General features: G+C 39.6%; 1 protein-coding gene across 16 annotated transcripts in view; it reads left to right on the top strand.

The window, feature by feature from the left end:
* LOC120902030 (tyrosine-protein phosphatase Lar) overlaps positions 1–26,029 on the top strand; it is a 239,669-nt gene that overhangs the window by 109,767 nt on the left and 103,873 nt on the right. For all 16 annotated transcript variants that reach the window (XM_040310497.1, XM_040310494.1, XM_040310495.1 and 13 more), the window contains one exon: positions 2–306. In XM_040310497.1, coding sequence (XP_040166431.1) covers positions 207–306 — 100 coding nt within the window. In that variant the 5' untranslated portion in view covers positions 2–206. The remainder of the gene's footprint in view (position 1; positions 307–26,029) is intronic.

Below are 26,029 nucleotides of genomic sequence, written 5' to 3'. Positions count from 1 at the left end.
GGCTGATATTGAAGCATAAACTACAATCATCTGCAATTATTATCCAACTTTCTTTCGAAGAGAGTAGACAAAAAACGGCAATCACGCCCGTAAAAGCTTCGCAATATTAGTCTACATTGCAATATTCAAAATTCTTGACAAACCGTCCCTTCATCTAAACCGAAAAGAGAGAGAGAAAAAAGTGTACAGAACTTCCTCGATCGGAAATGGGGCTGTTGGTGGTCAATTCGACCGCGGCCTTACTGCTGGCAATCATTGCCACACTTTTTCTTCTGGCTGAGGTGCCGCAGATTGTGGTAGCATCACGTAAGTACTTGCATTTCATTTATAAAATAGCTAATTACTCTGCAGTAGAGTATAATTCTCGAGAGATGATACAAAAAGAGAAGACAAACCGGCCTTGATATTCGTTGTAGATAAAAAAAACGGCATTTGCAGCGAAACGACGCAAATATTGATGACTTTTAGAACTATGCAGGATATTTTATTTTGTTTCTGGAAATCAAAATCAAATTGACGAAGTAAAAGTGCGCTAAAAATCAACTTACCTATTAGCTCTCGTATATCGACACGTTTCATTTATTTATTCACAAACACTCGCGTTCAGCAAAGGCATTTGTCTATAATGTGCTACTTCGCCCGGGTCCATCTTTTGCCACGAGTGCAACAGCCATTTTAATTGGATATATATCATTGGAACTCATATTTTACCAAATGTCGCTTCAACGTTGCGCACATCGCAATCGTCGCGTTTACGCTGTGGCGTGGTGTGCTGCATGGTCGGGAAATGCACGAGTAAAAAACAATCCCCGAAAGAGTGCTTGTTATGGTGGCGGATGGAAAGAAAACATATATTAAATTATTTATCCGGATAAATGGCGGAATCAAACCGAAATGCATGATAGTTGTCGAGCGTTTCCCTTTTTATTTTTCTCGTGTGTATTTTATTATACTGCGGCAGCAGTTTTCTGCTTGTTTTGAAGCGCAAAAAAGATAAATTAACACACAAAAAAGCTGGTAACAGCTGCACGCGGCTATCGACCGAATTTGTGTGCATTTGATGCATGTGTTCCGAACAATTCATATTTATATGGGTATATCGCCGTAACGTCACTTATATCCGGTGCCACCGGTACCGAACATCGAAATGGAGGATAAATACAAGACGGGCAAGGACAACAAACTCACACATACATTCTTCACACACGAAATAACAACTTGGTAGGATTGGTCGCTGCTCGTTCGACAACTGCCAGTTGCAACGATGCTTCGTGTCAGTTCAATTCTATTTCGTCCCATCACAGCATCGATGAAAATTTCATCTATTTGAAAATACTGTTAACGCTTACAAACAATGCATCCAGAAAGGCTGCAGTAACGCAGGGAGGGAGAGTGCACTATTTCGAATCCTACACGATTTCGCTCTCGAGCCTGTTGTTGATTGGTTGTCACTTTGCTTCCATTTTCTATCGCGCCGTGCGAACGGAACAGCGAAAGGTAAGGCGCGAGGATATGGATGCTCGTGATGGATATTATTTATGAATTCCTATTGACAGTAGCTGTTCAAATATTTATGCAAACGGTTAAATCATTGATAGCTTCCGTCTGACGGCTGTGGAGAATGGAGTGCAGAACGGCTTCTATGACCATTCGTCCTTGCATGATGTACGTGTATGTGTGCAATATTCTCTGCCGTAGTAGAGAGCTTGCAAAAAGCGCAGTCGAATATCGGGGCATGTGTGAATGTTGAAAATTGATTTACATAGCATTAGCAATTACAATTAGCAGCGGATGGAATGAATGGGCCGCAAACGCTATCGCCAGGACATACCTCCCCTAGCAGTCCTGACAGTTTCTCGCTCCTTATCACATCACGTCCTTGAGCTCGACGGGCGGGTACAAACGATTGGCTTTGTAGAATAGGAATTATTGGTCTCATTTTCATGCTCCTTCCCGTCCTGCTCACAATCCGACCGTCCTTCCGGGTTGGGTTGATTGCGACCGGTTGTATTTGTTCCGCTGTGTTACGTACCGTTCCATGCTGCATTCAATTGCTAGCGGGCAAATGTCACTCGGCGGGCATCCTCGAAAGGAGTAAAATATTGATTAGTTCATTGAGTCAGAAGTTTCTCCTATGCGAACGATCCTGCTGGCTAGTTTCGGTTCTGTTACTCGGACGAAAGCCTTATCCGTCAGCCCTAATCAAGATGGGCACGAAGTAATCAATATCCTATTCAACTTTCCGCATTGCCAGTTTCAAAGGGATGTAAAATGAGCCAATGGTGGCGAACATCGCAATGGGCGGATACACAGATATACATCTAGCAGCCGAACACTTTTCAACGGAGAACGATGAACCGTTCTATCATTGCCGTTATTGTAAGCAACTTAAAGGTGCCGAAGCCGAACCTGTGTCGATGGTATAGCTCAAGTCATGGAGTTATGTTGGCAATGGTGGTATTACCATCTACCATAAAATGCACTTTCAGGCAGCCGGTGAACAATATGCTAAGTTGAAAAACGTCCTTATGGAGCACAGCGAGGATACTGCTTATAAATAAAGACCTGCCAGGCTATAATTCAAAACAATTACCAAGCTCTCGGAAGAAATTAATAAAAAGTACTGTTTACGATTTCAAATTAACATACAAGCTTGGAGAGGTTATTGGGTGGGGTAGACTCGCTGTTTAGTTTAGTTTAAAAACAACGACATTCGCGTACGTGGTGAAATATTTTTTGGCAAATTGTGTTTGATTGTCTTATAAGTGTATATGCTTAATATATTTAATAATAATTTTTTTTTACCAAAATGAATCAAAAACTTCCTTTAACGAAAACACAGTAAAAATGAACCTATTATAAGAAAGGTACTTGATAAACGTTCATATTAATACATTTATTTTGTATGTAATGATCCATCCAGATAATTTTGATCGAACAGTTCATTAACTTTTGCAACAACACGACCTGCAGGATTATTTTGGGCTGCAAATTCGTTGGTGCTACAGTGATGTTTAACTAGCATGTTAGTATAAAAGGTTGTGGCTAGTACTTACTAAATCAACCGATGATTCGGTGCAACGGTGGTGATAGTTTTGGTACAAGCTGTGTTGTTGTGGTCAAATGGTAGTGTTCTTGTTCACGCTATACTATTAAAGCGTCTTATTCCGAAAGTACGCTAGAGTAGTACCGTGCTAGAAGATATCGTAGATTGGAGCTCTCGTAATTGAGAGGCGCAGGCAGAAAGTATTGTATAGCATACCAGTTGCCAGAGCGAGCGCGTGTAATTGTATGAGCACATGCATTTTTACTTTGGGAACCCCGTATTTGAATGGTTTACCTAGAATAGCGCATGTACTTTCACAGCATTTGCAACGCAACGGTCCTGAAGGAATCTGGCGTTTTTTTGTATGACCACTGGGTGAAGAATAGTTGTGGTGAATTAAGGGACCGCAGCGCGGCAGACGAACGGGTTGGCAGCCAACAATAGCAATATAGAGCTTACTTTGCATGATGATGAAGTACCTTGACTGTTGACCATAATACAAAAAAGGGACAAGGAATGGGTTGGGTGCGCACATTTTTGTCCACCCGTACCCGAAAGATGAATTGCAAACCAGTTTCATTCTCGCATGTGTTGTTACCCTGTTCGTTCCTTTTTGCAACAACAAGGAAGGAAGTGGAAAATTTCCAAACATCCAACTACACCAACCCATCATAATCATCATGCATATGTTAGCATAACGGACCGTTTCCCGTTGACCCCCGGGAATTCGATCGAGATTGTGCCTGGCAATTACCTAAAGACGGCGACGATGTCGAGGTCGTCGGGAACGATGATGAATAGCAGGAGCCGCGCAAAGACATGGAGCCCGCGTTTTGCTACGTAATGTAGGTGGAATTTATTCAACGCTGCAGTGACCCACTGCTTACGGCGGGAACCCGCCTACGGGGAGCAAGCAAAATGAAGAATGGGCTCGCCAGTTTCTTAGTTTATTGCTTGGCTCAGTTTTGAAGGTAAACTAAGCAATAAAATGCCAGCAAGTGAAATATGAAACGGCGGGGCAGTGAAACAAACGTCTTTAAAGCCAGTTCCCGAAGTCGTAAAGTAGTTATGATGAGAGCACTTGAGTTGTGTATCTTTCCTTTAGAAAGCGTTCAAATTTGTCTGGAAATAATAGTTTATCGGCAGCACATGGGTCGATATGTTGGACAAAAATGGCATATTGAAATGAACTTTACTGAATGCATATCGTTTGTTCACTGTTTACAGATACTTCATTTAGCAGCAATAAGAGTAACATGTAAAAATAAGACACACATTTTCATTAAATTTATGAAACAATCTTCAACTACGTCAAATAATTCAAATCAAACAATTGAGATTATATGTATGTAAGATTCATTCATTTGTCATATTGGTGCCAAACGGCTGGAAACACAAACTGTTGAGAAGAAGTAGGTATAAGTAATTTTCCTGAAAAACTAAAAACAACATTTGGCAGCTTTATTTGTTAGTGGAATCGAGTCCAACTGAGATGTGTCACATTCGGTTATGCCACTAGCTTTTTCTTCTTTCTTTACTCTAGATCACATATATACCTTTACAATTGATGTCTTACGTTCACCGAGGACTGGCATGACGGGCGACTTCATTAGTGAGTCTGCCTTGCTACGAGCACCGGTTGATTGTAGTTGTTTGATTTTTGTTCCACTGTGTGTCAAGATGTACTTTTCAGAATTGATATTTTTTCATCGTCTATCTCTCGTTCTTGTAAAGCTCAGTTCAAGCTGACTAGCCTGACTGTGCACTTTTAGATTTTTGTTAAATGGAAAGAGCAAAACTGAAAAGGGAAAACCAAAAACCAACTGAAAGTATTTTTGTGGAGATGTTTGCTCGTCCGCTTTTCCTGCCACATCGCCTTTTACGAATCTCATGGAAAAGAAGGATGTTACATGTTATGAAATGCTAGATGTGTATATCTATGTGTCGGAGTAAGCAAACGTTTTTTTTTTCTTTTCTAGTTGGTGGTTGGTGTTGCAGAGTTTCCACGAATGCCACTCGTTTATTTATGGTGGCAAAATTTTGTGCGATTTCTGCTTCTTCCCAAAATAGCATGCATCTACTGATGAAGTTGAACGGCTTTCTCTTGGCCTGCCTTCTGTTCGTTTCGCATCGTGCTGTGGGCCAAGTTTATCCACGTGTTGTTACTTTTGCTCTTCCAAAACCCGTGCAGTTCTCCCACTTCAACGAGCAAACCAACGTTGATTTGGTGGGATTTGCTTCCCTCGGTTACGGTTGGTTCTGGCTAGTTGTCGTTTTGCCGGTGACTTTTGCCTTCAACATCATTGAATTCATCACCGTGGCACCGAGAGAACCTCATCCAACAAGGCTTAGTCGTTAAACGGGGCCATAGAATGTCACAACCTGCTAAATTATTTAGGATAGTAACGCGAAGTCGCTAAAAGATAACAGCCTTTGTACTGGAGTGAATTTGTTCGCTCGACCCAAGTTCTGTTTTGTTCTGCGGCTTGATTGTTTATACTACGGAGTGGGTCGCGATGCGCTATGCAAACCACCGAGTCGTTGTATCTTCTTCCTCGAGTGAGCGACGATTACGGTTGTAATAGTGTCACTTCAGAGGTAGAAATGATGACGCCTTTCCAGCACACAGTTCTGCTTGCCAATCTGTGGAAACCTGCTACGAAAAGCAAAAATGCACACCTTGCACGGTTCAGATATCATGTTCGTATTTCTTTCTTTTTTTTCAACAACCGCTGGTTTATCCCATTCATCCTCTAGTGCTAGTATAAGTATTTGCGAGGAATGGAGGGACAGATTGCCCTCGAGCATATATTCCGGACATGTGGCAGCGATAGTTACTCAGAGATAAATGAGTGATCTTGGTGAATAAATTAGTATCTTCCTTCAGAGCGCGTGCAGCTTATCATGTGCGCTACATATGACTTTCTTCACATTGTAGAAAACTGTGCGTATGCGAAAAAGTGAAATAAGATGGCAATGCTCGAATCGTAGGGCTCTTATGCGTATGGCATGTTGCTATGCAGTTGCATTTCAACATCTACGATATATCCATACTCTATCCGTTGATAAACTGTACACACATTGAGCAGTACTTTTTTTCTGTTGACATGGAGGGTGGTGCAGTATTTGTTTGTTGAAAAGTAAGTATGTTTGCATATGCATAAAACCAATGCTTTTCTAACCGGCTCGTTGAATGAATAGCTTACCACAGAATTACTTATTTAATGCTATTGGATTTTATGCTTTAGTTCGTTATTCTATGTTACTTGTGTTATGTGGCAATGCATAGACGAAAGCTTTGGAAAGCTTGTCTCACACCAATGATGGTATTGGTTAATCAAGAAACCTGTACAGGCTAATACGTTCACTAAGGTTTAATGTCAAAGACGAAAAAAAAAACACCGTTGAAAAAAGAAAGGAAAAATTTCAAGATTATTTGCTATGTTTATTTTTTACATCAAAGAGTAGGGATTGAAAAAATATCGTGGTAATTACGTAAATTACTGAATTCAAAAACGCTGCAAGGAGTCTCCCATATACCGAAAATGGCTGGTGCGCCAAATAAGAAAAAAAATAATAATAATAATAAACAACAATAAATGTATCAAGTTATAGTCTATTGATAACGCGTATACATCGCGTGTTAATTAATAAAATTTAACCTAAACGTAAGTAACTAACTTATACTCTCATTAACATAATGATTGAAATATTTTTACATTAAAAAATCATTAAAATTACGTAAAACATAATAATGTTACACCTGCATCGCAGACAAAGAGTTAGGATTAGAAGTGAAACATTAGCCCAAGGATTCTTTTGTATTGACAATATGTCGTTGTCATTGTTTGGCTCGAATCACTTGGTTTACCTTTACCATGTGGAACAACTTTTTGTATAGAGTAGTAGTATTGGATTCACTTCCTGCTTTACGTTACGACCACAACGAATGGATATAGCTTTTCAGTTTCCCTTGCAATTCTTGATCAGTAGTAAGCACACTATTGACTTCTCCGATGGTTTTGTGCGAAGGTTTCACACATTCAACTATCCCTTGACTCGGTTTCTTCGTATGAGAATAGTAATTCGCTTTTGGTTGTAGGTTTCCCGGTTTTGCCAACGGAAATGCCAAATATTGGCATGAAAAGCTATAGTTCCATTGGTGGATAAATGGAAGGTACGTGAGAAAATTGGTAAATGATCCCAGAGTGCAATGCTTTTGCCAACATTGGTTGCAAATCTTTTGTTTGGCTTCAGACCGGATTGCATTCAGTGCGAAGCGCGAGGCTAGACGAGTACGTCACCTTGCCGCTATCGCATAGGTGGGTGCATCACTTACCGCAAAACGAAGCATCCTGTGCTGAGAAAGGATGCTAGTAATGCTGTGTTGTTTTTGAAAACGTGTTCAGCCATCGTTGGTGTACGAGGTGTACTCATGGAAAGCGTAATTGCAAACCACCACGTACAGGTGCTGCGATGGAACGCCGATAAATTTGGTGTTCGTTTGGGCAGTAAGTGGAAGTAAGTGGAAACAATGAACGAATCGGTAACTTTTCCACAAGTAAGCTCACGTTATTGCCATAACTCGATTAATTCAGAAAGTGTTTCTAAACAATTTCACACATTATTTCACACATACACGCGGACGTGTAAACTAAATATCACAGCGGATTGGTGCTGTGATTAACAAGATGAATTTTTGATGCTATGTTCCATATTTAAAATTAGTTAAAAATAGAAAATAGTAAATATAAGTTTAACTATGTCACGTATTCCATTTATAAACTTGAACACTTAAACAACACTTACTCAACCATAGTAATAATAAAACAAATATCATATTTTGGAATGCTTTTCTCAGCAGCATAGCATTGTCGCGCTTTACAAAAATCATGATGTATGTCATTTCACAGTACATTGAATATAATTGAAGCGTATCAGAACAGTTATGAGAGGCAATTTTGAGGCATTGATATTTTTGCTCCTCAACATTGCTTTTGCTGATATATATGGCTTTGTCTGTAAATCCGACACTAGAAATACGTTGCAAGAGCATTGAAAAGTTTGAATAGGCCTGTAAATTTGTTACCTATTTTGCTGAATGAAAGATCATTTTTCGTCTAAGCACCATTCGTACCTTACCGAGGATTCGCTCCAACTTGAATGGTTTTAATAATTTGAATTTATCGTCCTACTCGCCTGCTGATTGTGTTTGATAGAAAAGCCTGCAAGGGTTTGGTGCAAAATTGTGAAGCGGGAAACAAGAATCCCCTTTTATCCAACGCAAACTCGTGACCAGAATTCGTAACCGCACTCCCGACAATCGTAGCGCTATGGCGCCTCGATGCTTGTGAAGCATTTGCTGTTGTGGTAGCAAGACGTGCAGGACGTTGATCCAACAGGATACATTGTCAGAAATGTTGCACTGTACATCGTGTGCGAAGGAAAACTTGCTCAAGATTCAAAAAAAGTGTATCCTCACAAAGTGCTACAGATGTCGGACAGGGTAAAGGAAGGCTTACCGAAGTCTAGCTTTGCGTGGGACGCGATCTCTCAGAAGATGGTATGCTTGAATATACCATCTTCAAAGCGGAGTCCTTCTTCTTTAGCATCATCGTCGTTGGTTTTATAATGCATACTGAACGTTTGCCTTTGCTACACACTTAGACAAGCATCATTTTGTCATATTTTTTTTGTCGGCAACTGATCGTTGCTAATAAATCTGGTCAATGTGCGGTAGCTTTTATACGCTAGTTCTTAACCACCTACCCGGTGGTGGGTTTTCCCACTTCAAACATTTATCCTTTCAGCATGACAAACGAGCCTGGCTTGAGCAAATCCGTCCACAAAGAAGGGGACTGCCATATTTGCCTCGTAAAGCATACCTTATGAACAGCTTGGTGAGACATGATAATAATATAAATAAATACAAAATCCCTGTTCGACCGCTTGACAAAATTGTGTCCTTTTAACTAGGTACAAATTCAGAACATTTGATGAAGATTATTTCATTCATCGAATTTCCACAATTTGTATGCCCTTGTATTTTTTTTTTTTTGCTAAACATTTTTTTTCTTTCTTTTTTTGCTAAGAATAATATCAATGTGTTGCTAGTTTCAATAATTGTTTGGGAAGTTGCGTAAGAAAAACGCCAAAAGTAATTATGCTGTGATTTTGCTTGTACGCAACCAATACACGTTGCTATCCGTAATTGAATCATAATCCATCAATCAATAGCCTTATTAACTTAACAACTATTAGTTAGTTTTACTGTCCCACATCCGATAGAGATATTAGTCCGATTGATTTGGTGTAACCTGGTCATATTGATTATCAACTGTTCAACATATAAGTTTTATGAGTTTTGAATATCTCATACAGAAAGTTATGTACTGCATTAATCTTCTAGAACTACAAACATCTCATTATTTTATTATTTCAAGTTGTTTTGAGAAATTCTGCAATCTTCATGATTACTGTCAACATACATCTACCATTGATCAATCTATTTGATAAGCATGTTCATAAAAGCAAAGTGGCTGACTACTTCAATGGAATGTTTTAACATACCTCATGGCTAATAATTCATTTTCGTTAGCTTAATTCTGCTTAATTGGAAGGACGGAGCTCCACAAATAGTATGTTACTGATGAAGGCAATGATGTATTGTGTTCCACGACCTGCTGCCACAAATAAACAAAACAACTGATAGTGAGAAGATGGTTTGACATCAAAACGTCGCATAACCCCAAAAACTAGAACGAAAGGTCTGCCTCCCATATGAAAAATGGGCTAATAACTACTGTTATGGCATACCATTAGTTACTCCAATCACAATTAGCTGGCGTGCCGTGACCATCGTCACCATTCAATCTTCAACCAATGAATACGGTTAGTCGTAGTGGTTGTTGATTAAAGAAATGTCTTGTCGCACCCAATGGGTTTGAGTTCCGTAGTCAAAGTTTAGGCAAAGGCTTTTGTCGTATTCAATGTTGTTATGTCTCGTTGTAGAATGCATGGGTGAGCGAGAAACTATGCTCAGAGCACTGATTGATGGTTCACCATTTATAATCCTCGTTTGGAAGTATGGTAACATCCGGACTCTACCATCCCAGTCATGATGACTAGGGACTACTTTCATTATATTCGCCGAAACTAGCATTAGCATATACACCACAATCTGTGATTAAGCTTGGTCCAATCGTTTTGATTGTGAAGTCACGCATTTTTCACGCTGTATTGCAAGGCATGCTTGTTGAACTCGTTTCTTCTTACACTTGCAACTTGGCTGTAATATGCGCAGTCATGTAACCGGTAGGTTATTATCATACATATCATATCAGTGTGTGTTGTTGTGAACATTGTTAAGATTTTTTTCCCATGCAAACAGTAGTTGCTTTTATTTCATTGTTATTTTTTTCTTAATATCGGTGTAGATATTCCTTCTACAAATTTACAGTACTTTTTTGGGTCATACGCTTTTTTTATGTTGCCCTGAATATTGTTACTTTTTTCATTCGAGCTCAACTTATTATTCCACTCTGTGGGGAGACTACTCAATACCACCACCTATTGGCTTCTAAATGATGTAAAATTATAATCATTAGCTGGATATGAATTGTTTCTCAACGCCTGTCCGACTGTGGGCGAAATGATCAAGTAGCTACCAAGCGTGACATTTGATACGGAATTTCCCTTCCTACCCACAGATTATTAATTGGTTTGGCGACACATTTGGGAGAGAAGCAGGACAATAGTAAGAGTATGAAAAATACGCTTTTATTGCTGTAAGACGGTGTAGTTCGAAGTCCAAGCAGTAACATTACACCGGATGTAATTACGTTTCAGACCCCTACTCTGAACTCTTCGTCTACTTTTCATTGGTCTCCTAGCTGCCTTCACGTGCACAATAATGGTTGGCAGAAGTTTGTCAGAAACTTTTGCTGTGTTTGCTGCGCAACACGACAAAGGCGTCTTCTATTTAATGAACTGAATCGAAGGACTACGCAACATTTCGTGTTTGACAGATGTTTCGTCACAAAATGACTCTCTAGCTGCCAGCGTTTGCGGAAAGTGTAATCGTTTGAGAAACTTTTCCAACTCCACCAACCTGACTGTCCCTTTCCAGGAGATGCCCTTTATTGTAGCGCGTTTGCTTCACAGGGAAATACTTGCTTCATCGTTTGATAAACAATTCGTAGTAGCTGGTATATTCCTTTAACAATAATTGTATGGGTGTGTGCAACATCTAGCGAACTTTTCGAAAGGTTGCGTAAAGCTGAGGTTTTCTTTGATCTTTCGAGCACCGAAATGTCTAAAATGTCATCGCATCTTGCATGCGGAGCCTGAAGTGATTGCCTATGCTTATTCATTCATCATTGTAGATAGATCTGGGAAGTTTATCAACACATTTCTACTTTAAAAAACTTCGAATTCTTTGCTTTTTCTAAAACCATCATCAGTTAAATCGAACTAGAGTGGTTTTAGACGTTCTAAGAATTTTTCATGCCATTTTTTGTTTTTGCATGACGTTTGCATCATGCGGAGATGCTTCTACCGGGATTTATAGGCATGCAAAACTAGAAAATCGGTAAAATAGTTTTCATGAATCCCTACGGTGCTGAATTATTAATTCGTTCGAAACGTGGCCTCTAGTAGTCAACCAAAAAGCTAACGGATCGTGTGCTAGTGTTCCACCGCCATTTTCAAGCTTTCATTGGCATCTACGGTAAGCTGGTCGTCATCAGCGAACGGAGGATTCGTGTTTCCGTGCGAATTTGGACCATTAGTCATGATACATTAAACCGAAAAGGATAAGAAATGACTTTCTGTGCTGAACATTTGGAGAGGATTTCTTCTTGGAGAAGATACCGGAAATCGTTTGCCTGTTGGTTTGCTGGAACGGGTTAGCGCGGAGCTCGATTCGTGTTTGTGTGTCATGCTTGACAAATTGAGTGGTGAAGGAGTCTTAGGCAAGCGGACGTTTTAACAGTTGCCTGCTATGTTGCCTAACACGAAAGGCTGCTTCAGCTTTACCAATGATCGCTCTAATTTCTTATCTTAAATTCCCAAGCCGACTCTTTTTAGTCATTTATGTTAAAAGGGGGTTGAATTTGAAAGACCCCTCTTTGCTGGTTTTCACAGTCACAGTCAGAAGACCAAGACGCGATGTCTACTAATTCAATCGTTTTTCGGATCACGTGGCTATATCTTTTGGTGCTTGAGGTAAATGACTAAGTGTTCCGTTATTCAACAAACCAATATATATACTTATAGGGCAATTATGTTATTTGGTAAAAAAACGGAATGAAGCATATGCAATATTGTCGTTGCAGATTTGGACATTTTTATATACCAACTATGTATGTACATTAAAGAATATATTTTTTATTTTGTTGGATTAAACAGTGTTTTATTTCTAAATATCTGAAAAACGATCATTGGTAGATTTTTATTCTATACGTTTGCATATTTTCAAGCGTAGTCTAAATATGAAGTAAAAAAGACAGTAAATTCGCATCAGTGTTCATTTGAACATGAACAAAAAATCAATGCCCACTGCTATTAAGCCTCAAACGTGGTATCGCACTTCGTGTTCGTAATAATAATCGCATGGATATTCAACATCGTAAACGTCTTCTGGCTGCAAACTAATGATGTAAGTATTTTGACACAGCAGCCGGATCCATATCCCATGAAGAATTTCCTTCGTTCTGTTGACACCTTCAGCGATGCGCTACGACAGTAACTCCCGCACGCACGTTCGGGTCTCGTGCCTGTGTCGTGTTCGATATATGTCAATCATCGAGTGGATGATGTAGAAGTAGTGATTCGTCGTAGTAGTTCTGGTTTCCTTGGGTTCGAGAATGCTGTGAATGTGATCGACATTGGATAGCGAAGGTAGCAAGTGCTGCTGGGGAAGATATGATGCGAGCCACTTCACTAAGAAATGCTTCAAATTTCATCAGCACACACGATGGAGAATGTTTCCGGCCAAAGCGTGTGCCACCAGGAAAATGCAATACCATGGTATTAGCAATAGACCGAAATGGCTGAGGTGGAGCAGCAAGACGCTTTACACATGACGATCATAATCTCCCTTTGGAACGTGATGCGTTGAAATATGTTCTGACAGTATACAGCTCTTAGAATTCCTTTCAGCCGAATGGGATAACCCTCCAATTTTCTGCCTTACCCGTATCCACTCTCTATTTCCGGTGAGTGGATGTGAGAAGGATATTGCCATTTTTGTGGATCCATCATGTCGAACAAAAGCGAACGTTATTAGTATGCTGCTGTCATTGATAGACGATAAGCTGTGTATTAGTGGCTTGACTGAAGTCTGGTAACAGGTAGGTTACAAATTTCCGCTTGATGAATCTGAACCGTTCGTTAACCTTTGGTTAAATTGTCTAAATTATTCGGACTACTTCACAAATCCAGCGATAGCAGTAACTGTGTGCAATTTCTTTTGTTTGAAGCACGTTTTCATGGACGATGAGTACAGTGAAGAAGGCACAAATTGCACATGTACAAAGGTAACGATGTGCTCATAAGGAAAAAGCATTAGTTTCGACAGTTGCTAACATTTGATTTACAGAACTATTTCTAGCATTGATAAGTGCTTTTAAAACCATGGTTAAATGACTACTTTTTTCTTCATGTTTGGATATATGAGAGCACTGGCCAAACGACGCTTACGGACATAACCGGACCTAACAATTGCGACATGACAACTGTATCACAATTCCGGCCAAGTATCAGCTTAACATACGTATATAAATAATAGGCTTGCAAAAGCGCTTTACTGTTTTCCAATCACTGTAATCAGAGTCATCGCTATGATGCAAAACTGTGATATAATTTGCTGAATCGAAAGGAAGAACGATACATTTGGGAAAACCATTTGTTGGCTTTTTCGTTCCTTGTGTATGGAGCAGCTCGGTTGATTTATTGAAACAATTTTTCATGACACCGGAAGGTGTTAATTTCAAATATTGTATACCTTTCATCGATGCTTCCCGTTTCTGTAATCGTCGAGACTTCGAAACCCAGCCTACAACCTACAAACTCCAGTATGCGGAACTGAATATATCTTCCTGATTTTTTGTACCCATTTTCTCGATGCTGCTGGGGGAAGATCGGAGAATCGATGCCTTTGTTTGACGTTTGGTGAAAAATTTATCGAATACAAAGGCGATTGTAAGGTGAAGTTGGGTGGTGTGACGGGTCCGGAACACATTTTTTACCGTACCGATTCCAACCCTGAATCGTCGGAAGAAGAGGCAGCCTGCTGGCAGGACCATATGACGCGCGGTATCGGATGAAAAATCGAATAGAATTACTGTCACAATCAATATTTTCTCCCACCGAGTGGATGATGGGCCGTTTTCTTGGTTTTGTGCGAAGTGGTATTGATGCTGGTAGAGACTTATCCCAATCGATGTCGTCGCTAGTTGTGGCGCTAAAATATGAAGATAGAGTAAAGCAAGATAGGATCGAATGGAGAGCATATCACTACATGCGCTCCAACATTGGAGCGAAAATATTTTACGCGTTGTCTGCTTCACATCGTGTGGATGTTGTGGAGCAGCCAATTGTCTTAGCATTTTGCGAGGCTTCACTTCATTCTGTGTTTGTGTGTGTATGTTTTTTTTTTCTTTATCCCTCAAATTGCTGCAAAAGGTGCTGAAATTGACAAACAAAAGAGTGGTGCCTACCTTTTCGTTTCGCTTACACCCAAAACTCGGCGATGAAAGTTTTCCAGCGCTCGAGGAAAATGCTCTTAAAATTAGAACACAGCAAATTGGATATCGTATCCCATGCTGTATTTCGTGTTATGCGTGATGGGTTTTCCTTTTTTTTTTTTTTTAGGATCGTTGACGGTGAATACTGGAAGCCATAGAATGATTGGATCAAAACTGCCGCGTATCGTCATCTCATCGGTTTTATAAAATATCAAGCCTCGCTGCATTGGGCTCAGTTAGCTGGTTGCTGTGTGAAGGTTGAAAGCATGGTGCGTTCGGGCAGATTGGAAGGATTTAGCCCAAATACGATGGGTTGGTTTCTTCTCGTCACTCGCCCTTTTGCAGCGGTTTTATTGGAATTTTCCTCTCTACAAAGCGTTCTAACGCCACTTGTGGACTGTGGACTGTTTGTTGAATAAAGCGCTTGGTCGCGCGATAGACCTCATGCATCGCAGCTCGTTTTCAATCAATGAAAGTTTGATTCAATTTGGGCATTTTACCACACGATTTAAAACCACCGTGTTATGGCTTTGTTAAGGCACGCAGGGTGTCCCCTGTTGACATACGCGCAAACGTGCTATGAACGTGTAACTGTGTTGTAACTTTAGCCTAACAATGTTACAAAATAATAGGACTTGAAGGACGAAAATCTCTGTGCACGCTGACAATCGGGTTTCGTGGTTTATTCATTGAATTTTCGTTTGTTAAAAACTGTGTTGAGTTAGTCTGTCCCTTCAGGATAGATGAAATACCATCAAAAGTTTTGTAAGATTGTTTGTGGCTTGTTGTAAAATTATTGATTTACTGTTCATAATTATATAATTGTTCAAACTATTTTGCAATATTTGCTCTGCTTTAATTTAAATTCCGAAATCATAAAAAGATAATGGTTTGTAATATTATTGTAAAATATTTAAATTTGATTTTTTGTACTTTACTTTTTATTTTCCTTTCGTATGACGACTTACGACGTAATTCAGTATCCCTAAACTAATTAAGTAATTTGAGTCCTTGCTACTGGTGGACAATTTGGATAGGAATCGATTCCACCTTATCTTTTAGGAATCTTGGCGTCTTTTAACCTCCAGATTGTCGCATGTCGCGCGGCTCCATGGAGGTGACAAAAGGTCGAACATTTTGTCAACTTTGTTAAAACTGCTTGTCAACTGCAAAAAAAAAGCTTTTCTCGTGGTCGCATCTAAAATCTACATGAACGACAAAAAGTTCAAACCTCTGAATATCATTGATATTTTGTTTACGAAGTACTACATAGATACATAAATCAATTAAAAACATGAATTTCAGCAATATTACCATATCTATGAGTCACAACTGCGCCAAATAGCTGTTTGTTTACGCTGTTTCGCGAACGTCAAATTTTTTCACTTTTGGCTTGCTTTTGTCAACTTTATTTCCTGGCTGCTCCAGATTACGAAATTTTCACAAAAGCTAAAAAAATTGACTGAATTAATGAAGATTTTTTTTTTTGTTTTAGGATTGTTGACATTGTTGAAAAGTGGTTACCTACCATACATTTGTGAAATATAAGCCGCTAAATATAGAATATTTTTTATTTCTAAATATTGCTTTTAAGCTCCATGACTAAAACATTTCCTTTGTTGCTAATTACTTTCGAAATATTTTGACAGGAAAATTGCATCCACAGTTGAAACGATATCTTAATAATTCCTGAGAGTTCGTAGTACTAGTATGCATTTAGTACCTGGTTCTCTCTTTCTATATCGCCCGAATGACGCCATCTAAAATATCTCTTAGTATTATATATCGCTCTTTTTTTTCGTCTCTGCTTGCAACTCTAGTTTGGTTTGCATCTTTGCACGTCATAATGCTTCAAAATATTTTTCATCCCAAGAGCAAGCGGACGTAAATCACGCCACAAAAAAACATTCATAGTTTCCGCGACTCGAGACGATAGTGCAGCGAAATTCACATGACAATAGCTGACGATAGAAGCCAGGATGCCGGTGCTCGAGTTGATTGTGATTGTAGTCGGTGTTCTCGTATTTGGACAGTTTCGCTGGCCGGAATGATTCTTTCGCGGTTTTTGCGTGATGCGGCGTGAAATTTTTCGTCCTTTTCCGCGCTTGTTTCACACAGGGCGTCGTGCGCGGAAGCCGTTTGGACGCTACCCCAAATTTTCGTGCATTTTTTGCCTTTTGTTTGCAACCCGTCCGGTAGGCTGAACGTTCGTTTAGTATAGCTCTGTTTTCGAAAGTGGTCGAGATTTATCTCTTGTGCGGAGCTTAACGAGCGAGGCAAACGCAATTCTTTTATGTTGCTTCAGCAGTGTGAGCAATATCCTATTATGGTTATCTTTTTTCCCCTCCATTCGTTCTAGGCTAGGTACCACGCCTCCGGCGTTGTCGATTTTGTTGTATTTGCGACAAACTGAATCGATAGCAATTAGAAGATGTCCGAGGAACTCACCAAAACAGCTCTGGCTCTCTAAGCTGCTCAGAAATAGGTTAGCTTTTGGGCTGTTAGTTTCCAGCTGCTCTGTCCGTTTCATGTCTACGTTAGCCTGTTTCGTACAAAAACCTGACGACATCTCTTTCTACACCAGGCGAGCAGGAGTTTTGCAGAGCAGCTCAAAATAAGCCACATTGCGTCGAGCACATTCAGTGCGTTGGAAAATTCGTTAAATCTGCCAAAATTTATTTATTTTTCTAACCTGCACGTGAATACGAGCATGAGCGTTTCCGTGTATGAAATGACGAACGAAAACTAAATTCAAACATAGTGGATTCAAGTGGATGTGGTGTATCTAGTACGATCGTGAGAGGATTTTGATACGGATTAGAAAAAAATGGAATATAAATTGGAACGTTGCCAACGACATCGTGTGCAGTACTTTCAGTCAAGGCGATTGTTTTTATTATAAGAAAACTGCGGTCATTTAGCGAACCAATACAAAAAATCTGAATGAAATATTACAAAACGGGGTTATATCATACTAACCGTGAGTATCACGACTGGGTATCAAGCGAAACGAATCACTTTTCCGACTACATTGGAAACAAATTATTACAATACCTGCTATCAACCATGCATGACTGTTTGTGCACTTTTTATATTTTTTTTAATTCGTAAAGAAATATGGGATTCCAAAAGTAGTATGTGTCGAAATATTTTATTTGCTATATTTTCTTATGTTATATTCTTTAGCATCTGATTTGACTTACTGACCTATACTATGTCAACACGGGTTGGAAATTGATATATTTATCCTAACTAACCCTTTTTTCTGGGCTACCAGATAGCCTCCAACCAAAATTGTCTCAAAATAGATCACTAATATGTGTTCGACGCATGATATCTAGACGTGACCATTAGAGTCACGACCGCGCCTGATGGGTTGTCCGCATTAAATTACACAGGCCTTGTGGTTCCGTCGCTCTCCTCCATATCGGCATTGGCGCCGGTCTAAAGTGAAGGTAGACCACGTGTCGATTTTTTTCTCTCTCTATATCGTTCTGTTGCAAAATCCATTTCCCATGGTGCTGTCAGTCTATTCGGTCCACGGCAACATCGATGTACCTTCGAGCGATGCGTGAATGCGACATATCATAAATAATTTATTGCAAACCACACCTCGCTGCAAGTTGCATCCCATCCAGCTGTCCCCGAACGCGACGGATATTCGACTAGCCACAATAATTGGGCGGGAAAGGTCCTGTACGACCTTTTCCTTGCTGAATTCTGCCTACAGCTAGCAGGCATGGTATGCGCACACACGACCAACGCAAGATGGAGCACACGCATGATTTTAATGCGATGTAGCATGTGTGGTGTGCAATTTTGATGCACTCTTCTCTTCATGCGTGCTATGCTTCTCGGTCAACGAATATTCACGCTGCACCCGGGTGATTCAAAATTCGACTAGCTTGGAGTGCCAATAATGAGTGAAATCACTTCATCGATAATTGATATTAAAACGTTAATATAAATACATGAGTGAGCAGAGGAATGATCGAAAATTCTTGCAATTTCCTTGCAACACCGCCCCGACCCCGAATACGATATATTGGCTTATAGCTGTGTGGCACGTTTTCGTAGAGGCCGAGAAATTTTATTTTTTTATTAGAAGTGGTGTTGTTTTAATTGAATGTGATACTGTTCTCGTGTTTTGTGTTCGTGACGTCTTCATTTTCGTACTCTCATTACCATCACGATAAACCGCTCAGAACATATCGTACACTGGTTGTCCTCGATTGTGGGGTCCACTTAGCAGCATAATAAGCTTTAATTTTGCGTGATTCGTATCGTACCTCCGATCCCCCTGATTCCAACAAGAAAAAGCACATGAACTCGATCGATCAAAATTGGCGAACACTTTTGTTATTATTTATTGGTGTTTATCGTGCTATCAAATCAAGGTTTCGGCTTGACTCTGGCCCTGCACTGCCTTACGATTTGTCGAAATTTTGTGTTTTGCAAAATTGTTAGAATCAAATCAACTCGATTATAGTATTTTATAATTATAATTTATGAGGCAGTGATGCAAACACGTAGCTCGGCGACCATTAGAGTATCTGTGCCAACTTCAATAACACTCGTTCGATTTATTAGGGCCACACCAGAGGACGCCGGTATTTATGACGTATTTTATGAGGTCAACCATTTGCTGCTGTGTCGTGTCTCTCATCATCTACCGTTTTATAAAATAGAAAAAAGGAAAACACGTATTTTCTAGTGGTGGAGACTGCATGGGGAAACTTTAAATTTGGCACAATTTGCGACCTTTAGTTCGTATGGAAAAAGGAGGAGGAGGAGGAGGAGTAAGAGAACTCTTGATGGTTTCGATGCTCGCATAAGAAGCACTATACAGGGGCAAAGTACGCGTTTATACGTAATGGTTTTGGCTGAACAGTAGGGAACACATATACAATTCCCATCTTCCACTAATAGTGCAGTGCATTGGGAAAACGCGCATTGCATATCCTCACACCCGTCGCCAGCTACTTCATGCACCTTGCATGCAAACCACGATATATGCATAAATTTTAATAATGTCCCCCTCGCTGGAACATGTGCATAACGTAAATTTAATGCATTTTGAAAGAGGTACTACAGCCACGGCTCCCATTATGATTCCAACTACCGCCTCTGTGAAGATACTCCGTTCGAGGAAGAGACCCTTTTTTGCCACTCCGATTACCGTTATCCCCTTTCCATAGCTTTTTACGGTGTATCTGGACAACTGTCTGGTCAAAAACCAGGATCATTACAGAATATTTAAAAGAGAGATAGAGATGGAAGGCGAGAAAAAGAGCGACCAACAGTGTGATAGCAAACGAGCGATATCAAGAGAGAGAAAGATATAGAGAGAGAGAGAGCGAGAGAGGGAGAAATAAAGAGAGACCGATGATGAAATGGAATGAGGCTGTGTTGAAAACCCGATTGTCATGCTGCACAAGCTGCTCGCAGCGTATCGACGAAAGACCACCAGCTAAGCGAAAGCTGACCACAGGATTCATTATCATTGTTCACCATGGCGATCTGATCTTGTACAGCCGGAAGTTTGCTGTGGTGTATTGCAAAGGGGGCGCAAAACCATTGCCGGTTACTGCTGTTGAGTACGTGTGATAGAACATCGTTGAAAATAAAGTTCCGACCGGTGCGGAGCTGGTTGTGGCGGGAAAAAGTTCCGTGAACATCGTCGCTTACATGCAATATTTTGCGTCAGCTGCTAACTGGATCGTGAAAAACGTAGCTTCAATGCGTGGTTAAGCACCATCAAACTATGCTTAATTTGACAGTAAGGGGTTTGCATTTATCTGTGACACGATGATCATAATGGAAGCGCCGACACCGCACGCCACTATGCGACGAAATTTGTTTATACATTTGATTTTCTGTAAGGCTAGCTTACATGAAATATTTGTTTTTGGCAGATTTTCAAAAAAATATGTTTTTTTTATTTCTTTGTTAACGTCAAAATGAAACCGATGGTTTATTAAAATGTAAAATAAGAACTTGTAAAAATAAATATGATTGCGAACTATAACATTTTATGCTATCCCAAAATGATATTCGTTATTATAGAGAACTAATGTATCATTCCATGATGTCTCATTAAAAATATCGTTCTGTTTTGGTATTCATGCAATGAAACATCCGTTCAGCAACACCATTGTGTACTAGCACATAACCATTCGTACTTATTAACATTGATTGCGTTTGATTTTTATACCAACAACGCAGCCTGTACAGAATACTACGCCGAAATACCAAAAATAGCTTTACCCCAAACAGTGATGAGAAAACATGATTGTACCTCGCATGGAATCACGCATATACGCGCCAAACATCACAAGCTCCAAATTTTATCGTCACTCGTTACACCGCTAATGGTTTGGTGTATGGTTGTACATAAATGTAATTTCTGCATCAAAAACAGACGGTTTAGCGTGCGAAGAGGCGTATAGTGTGGAGCTACTGTCGCCTTTCGTTTGGCACAAAACAAATCTTTCTTTTAATGGCCAATCTTTGGTAACGAGCCCATTTGAGAAGCGTATCCTTATATCCTTGGAGCCTTAGGGTCAGTGGAGAGTAGGTTTGAGGGTACCGCCGTCGGTTTATGGTTGGGTTTTGTATATGCAAGACACGTGTCGATGCTAATGAAGCCAGAGGGCAACGTAAATTCTGCAAGGCACGTTACCACGGGTAACGGTTACGTCGTGCCGGCGGCTGGTCGTAACGCTTAGACACTCAACTAACCGTCTCCAGTTCATCATCCTACAGCTGAGCCTGAGGCTGGAAACAACGTTTGACCCGGCAGAACGTAAAACGTTCTAGTGTAGTTGGCTGGGTCCCTGCGCTTGCGCATCGTATGCTCTTTTGCCGTTCGGTGTGTTTCGCCCCAGTACAGCACATTCGGGAGGTAATTAAATTATGAATCTAATTGATTGCGCTTCAATTAATTAGAATAATTTATAATTCAATTTGCTGGGCAACTGAGAGCAGAGCGCCAGGGCGGCAGCAGAGCGGTGTTGGCGCATATTTCGCTTTATCGCTTCGATGAACGCATTCAAATGCAATAGTGGTTTTGTGTCGGATGGGGTCTGTGTGTACCGTCAGTATGCTGTCCCGTACGTGTGTGCGTGTGGGCGGACGTGAGCAGCGCGGTGATATGCACAGTGCTACGACGAAAACAATCGACTATAACAATGAGATGATGAGCTTGCGACGCATCAAAACAGCAGTTTCCTGCTCTGCTGGCAGGCAACAAGCTGGCCTCTGTTCACGGTAGGCTGCCTGCGGCGCAGAATGGAAGTTTAGTGGCAGTATAATTCAAATTACCTACCGAAGAGAATCGATTACTGGTTAGGACTCTTCTTGGAAGCCTCATGAACGGGGTGACTCTCATGTTCCATTGATATATGCTCACAAACCAACGTCGCCCTACTATCGATGTAAATGTGCATTCCCGTATGATAGTGTTTATTAATCGAGTAGAGAGCTTTACGATTCGGCACAATTTTACCGTTCAAACCTACTGGATAGATGACTCCTTCGCAATTCCTTATTTAGATCCACAAAGCTAAAGCAAATGCAACGATCGATATTCGGAGTTATAATTCTATATAGAAGATTGCATATATTAATGGATTAAATAAATATATTAATATATTAGATGCTTTATATTAATGCTCTTATATAATTATGGCGGTCCCGTGGTCCCTGTCGTCCACGGCTCGCACGACTTAACAACATGCCCGTTCTGAGTTCAAATATAGAATGAACCGTTCCCCCTTACCAAGGACTGACTAACCGGGTGTTTGATACTGAATAAAGCTCGAAAATCAAATAGAAGAATATAATTACACTGGAATTTCTCTAATCTAATACCTCTCCAATATGAAAAATTCCTCTTAATTTAATGTTTTGACAGTACCTTCATTCCTAATACATTTTTTCGCTCTAATTTAGAAATCTGTATCTCTCTTACTTGTGCAGTTTCTTATAGCAACAGTCAAGGTTGCATACTAATTGTACTAGCTTCTCCTCCTAACTCGTATGAACTTCTCCTTCACTTTCAGCCTCTTTAATTTGAAACCCCCTCTTATTTGACAGTCTCATCGGCTCCCAAATAAGAGAAAGTAGACAATGTAAAAATTTTGTTTAGTTGTGATGACTTTTTCATTGTTTTTATATTTAGCATCTATAGTTTCTAAACATTCACAAGGTCTTCTAAATGCCTGTTGTTCCGAATTCTATTTCCAATCTCCCGTTCACAAGTTTGAAATGTTCGCAAAGCTGTTCGCTAACATTATTTTCTATGGGCGAATAATCTATCATGCGTCTTGGTAGAACTTTCAGATAATGCTATTTTGTCTATAATTTACTAATATGTACCTGAGTGCCCTCGCATAACAGACAATCGTACGCAAATATAGAAGGACATAAATATATTTATTAACATCAACGACAGCATCTTATCGTTTTAGTGTTGGTTGTTGTATATAATACGTTAAAAATGAGTTTGAGATATGTGTATTTTTAACGTTTTTTTTACATTTGGAAAACAGTATTTATGGTAACATAGTTTCAATGTGCGGAATTAATTTATAAATAATTTTAAAAAATATAGGTTGGTCTAAAAATGGCTTTTATTTATTATGGATTTTTTTAAAAATTGTGCAACTTGTTTCAATATCAATGTTAGTACAATAATGCTTCAGTGTTTCGAACACCATTCTAGTTGCTAAACTCACCATGCTCCGGTGGACGGTAATCTTGTTGTTCCAGAGTTTTCAAAAGCAATAACTCGCTGTGTCAGGTGCTCTGCCTACGGTTCGGCTATGTTACCCCCGAGAGTTCTTCACCAAATGGAATAACGAATAAAAGCCAACTGTGACGGGATGGGCCGCCGCGGTACTCAGTTGGAATGCAGATGCGATTTGGGCAGATTGCAACTGCAAAAACTACACCGCCGGTAGCGCTCTCATCCATCTGCCGCACTCTTGAACACATCCAACGAACCTTCGACTACCATCTAATGATCCTGCGTTCGTGGTGAAACGCTTCGCCACGTTAGCGTGTGCGTTTGGCCAACGTAGACGAAACAATTTCACACACATTCTATCGTGCCTCCACGGGCCAGCTCGGACGCAGCTCGTACGATGTGCCATGATGCACTCCAGTACGATGCATAATTTTGAATTCATGCACTATCCATGAATTCTCCACCGTAGTAGCCGTCGCCTTCCAGACGAACGACTGCTAGTTGGACATATCGTAAACGAAACTGGTTCATAGTCGAACAGAATATTCGAAAGTGTGAGTTGCGTTTGATGTACAACACATAGCAGAAAGGACCATCCTTGCTCGCATACTTCTTTAGCTTAATAACACCTTAAAAGTGCAAAAAAATGATACATTTGCATTATTATACCCACCGGCTTTTTGAAATACATAATAAGGTTCCACTTTTACATTACCTCTATATTTGAAACACCAGATTCACGAGTGATAGCAAAATTATTATGAAGTCATTTAGTAGCTTCCGTAATGTACATAATGTAGCCTAAAGTACATTATTAAAGAAATTAAAGAATTTTGTATTCCTTCATTCTCCAGAGCTAGAATTGGTTTGGATGGCTGTTCAAATAAAACAAACTCTGTTTGTTTGATCATACCAATCATTCAATTCAACAGTAAACATACAGAAAAAATATGTTTGATTAAATAACAGGGCACTAACATGCTGAATGTCCTAGAAGAAGTGGACTAACATCATATTCAATGAAATTAAATGAAACCTTATCAAAGAAAACGCATATTTTTGAAATCTAAGAATATAATATAAGGGACATGTTCGTCTATGAAAGATATTAAAGCAATCAATTTACCATACTTGTTTTTTTACATTTGAATGACGCTGTCTCTATCTACGGTCATTTTCTTTGCATATTAAACCGATGTTGTTCCGGAAATGAATTGAGTAAATAACATAGTTTTCTATATTGTATTTTTATATATTCCATGTCCTTAGCCATGAACATAACATATTTTTAAAAGTTGGTGAAACAGAACCAAATAAATATGATGTGACGTATATAAAAAACATATGGCCCAAACTAGAATAAAAATAGCAAACCAATGAAATCAGCAGATCACGAGATTCTACTCTCTCACAGCTTGAACACTGCGAAAAAAACTTAATTTTCATGTAGCTCTTAGTACTCGATAGTACTTCGATGTAATTTTTTTCTCATCAAGAAAATATATTTCACCATTTCTACTCTATACACCTTCTGTAGTGTTACATTTGCCATATCTGAGTGATTCCGAAAGCAACAGATGTAGAGCATAAATCCATACTAATTCATTATTTGAAAATAATATATAGCTGCTACTTCTAACTGAATCATTCCTTCAACAAACAGTGGGAAATTATAGGTCATTCATCTATTAATAATTATCTTGTTCTTGTCTCCCAAGCCTCTATTAGTTCGGGAATGTTTTGCAAATCCGCACATGTTATGCTTAGTGTTCAACATTGTGAACCATTCCAGCATGAATCATCATTACCGATTCAAATCGAAAACTAATTACCACAAATGAAAACCATACATTGGAAATCAACTAGTATCATAACAATGATAAATATCTGTTTTAGTTTCAGCAGTAAACTATCTCCTGAGTGTTCCGCTTTATCTTTTTTATTATTTGTTAACTTGAATTTGCTAAACAAGTAAAAACACAACAAAGCTTGAATGTGGGTAACGTTAAACAAAAACAACACTATACATAGATGCATTAGCGAACACAACCATACCATCAATGCATTTCTTGATGACAAACGAGAAAAACGATGGCATCGGTTCTATGGCTTCTTGTGTAGAGCGGTAACAGCAGAAACTTTTGTAATTGATTTCGTTTCATACCAATAAAACTCCTCAACTCGTGTTGACTCGTCGTTGTTTTCGTCTGAGGCGTCTGGAATACAATCATACTAGCAGCCGATAGACACCCAGCTGGATGTGCATGTACAGAGTAGGAGAAATAAAAAGAACGTATCAGTAGAAAAGCTGCTAATGAATGGACACGTGCGTCCTCTAAGTTTTTTAATTACTTTTCAATCTTCTCTCAATTTTTTTGAGCGTATCGAAATGTGTAAGGCGTCCATGCTCGTCTTGATTCTTACTTTACTTTACATTACTTAATTGCTTGACTTCCATCTGCTCAGACAAATATTGCACCTTTGTAA

The sequence above is a fragment of the Anopheles arabiensis genome, chromosome 3 (genome assembly GCF_016920715.1).
Source record: "Anopheles arabiensis isolate DONGOLA chromosome 3, AaraD3, whole genome shotgun sequence".
Taxonomy (NCBI): Eukaryota; Metazoa; Arthropoda; class Insecta; order Diptera; family Culicidae; genus Anopheles; species Anopheles arabiensis.
The sequence above is the reverse complement of the archived record's forward strand: the minus strand, read 5'-3'. Positions and strand labels throughout refer to the sequence as shown.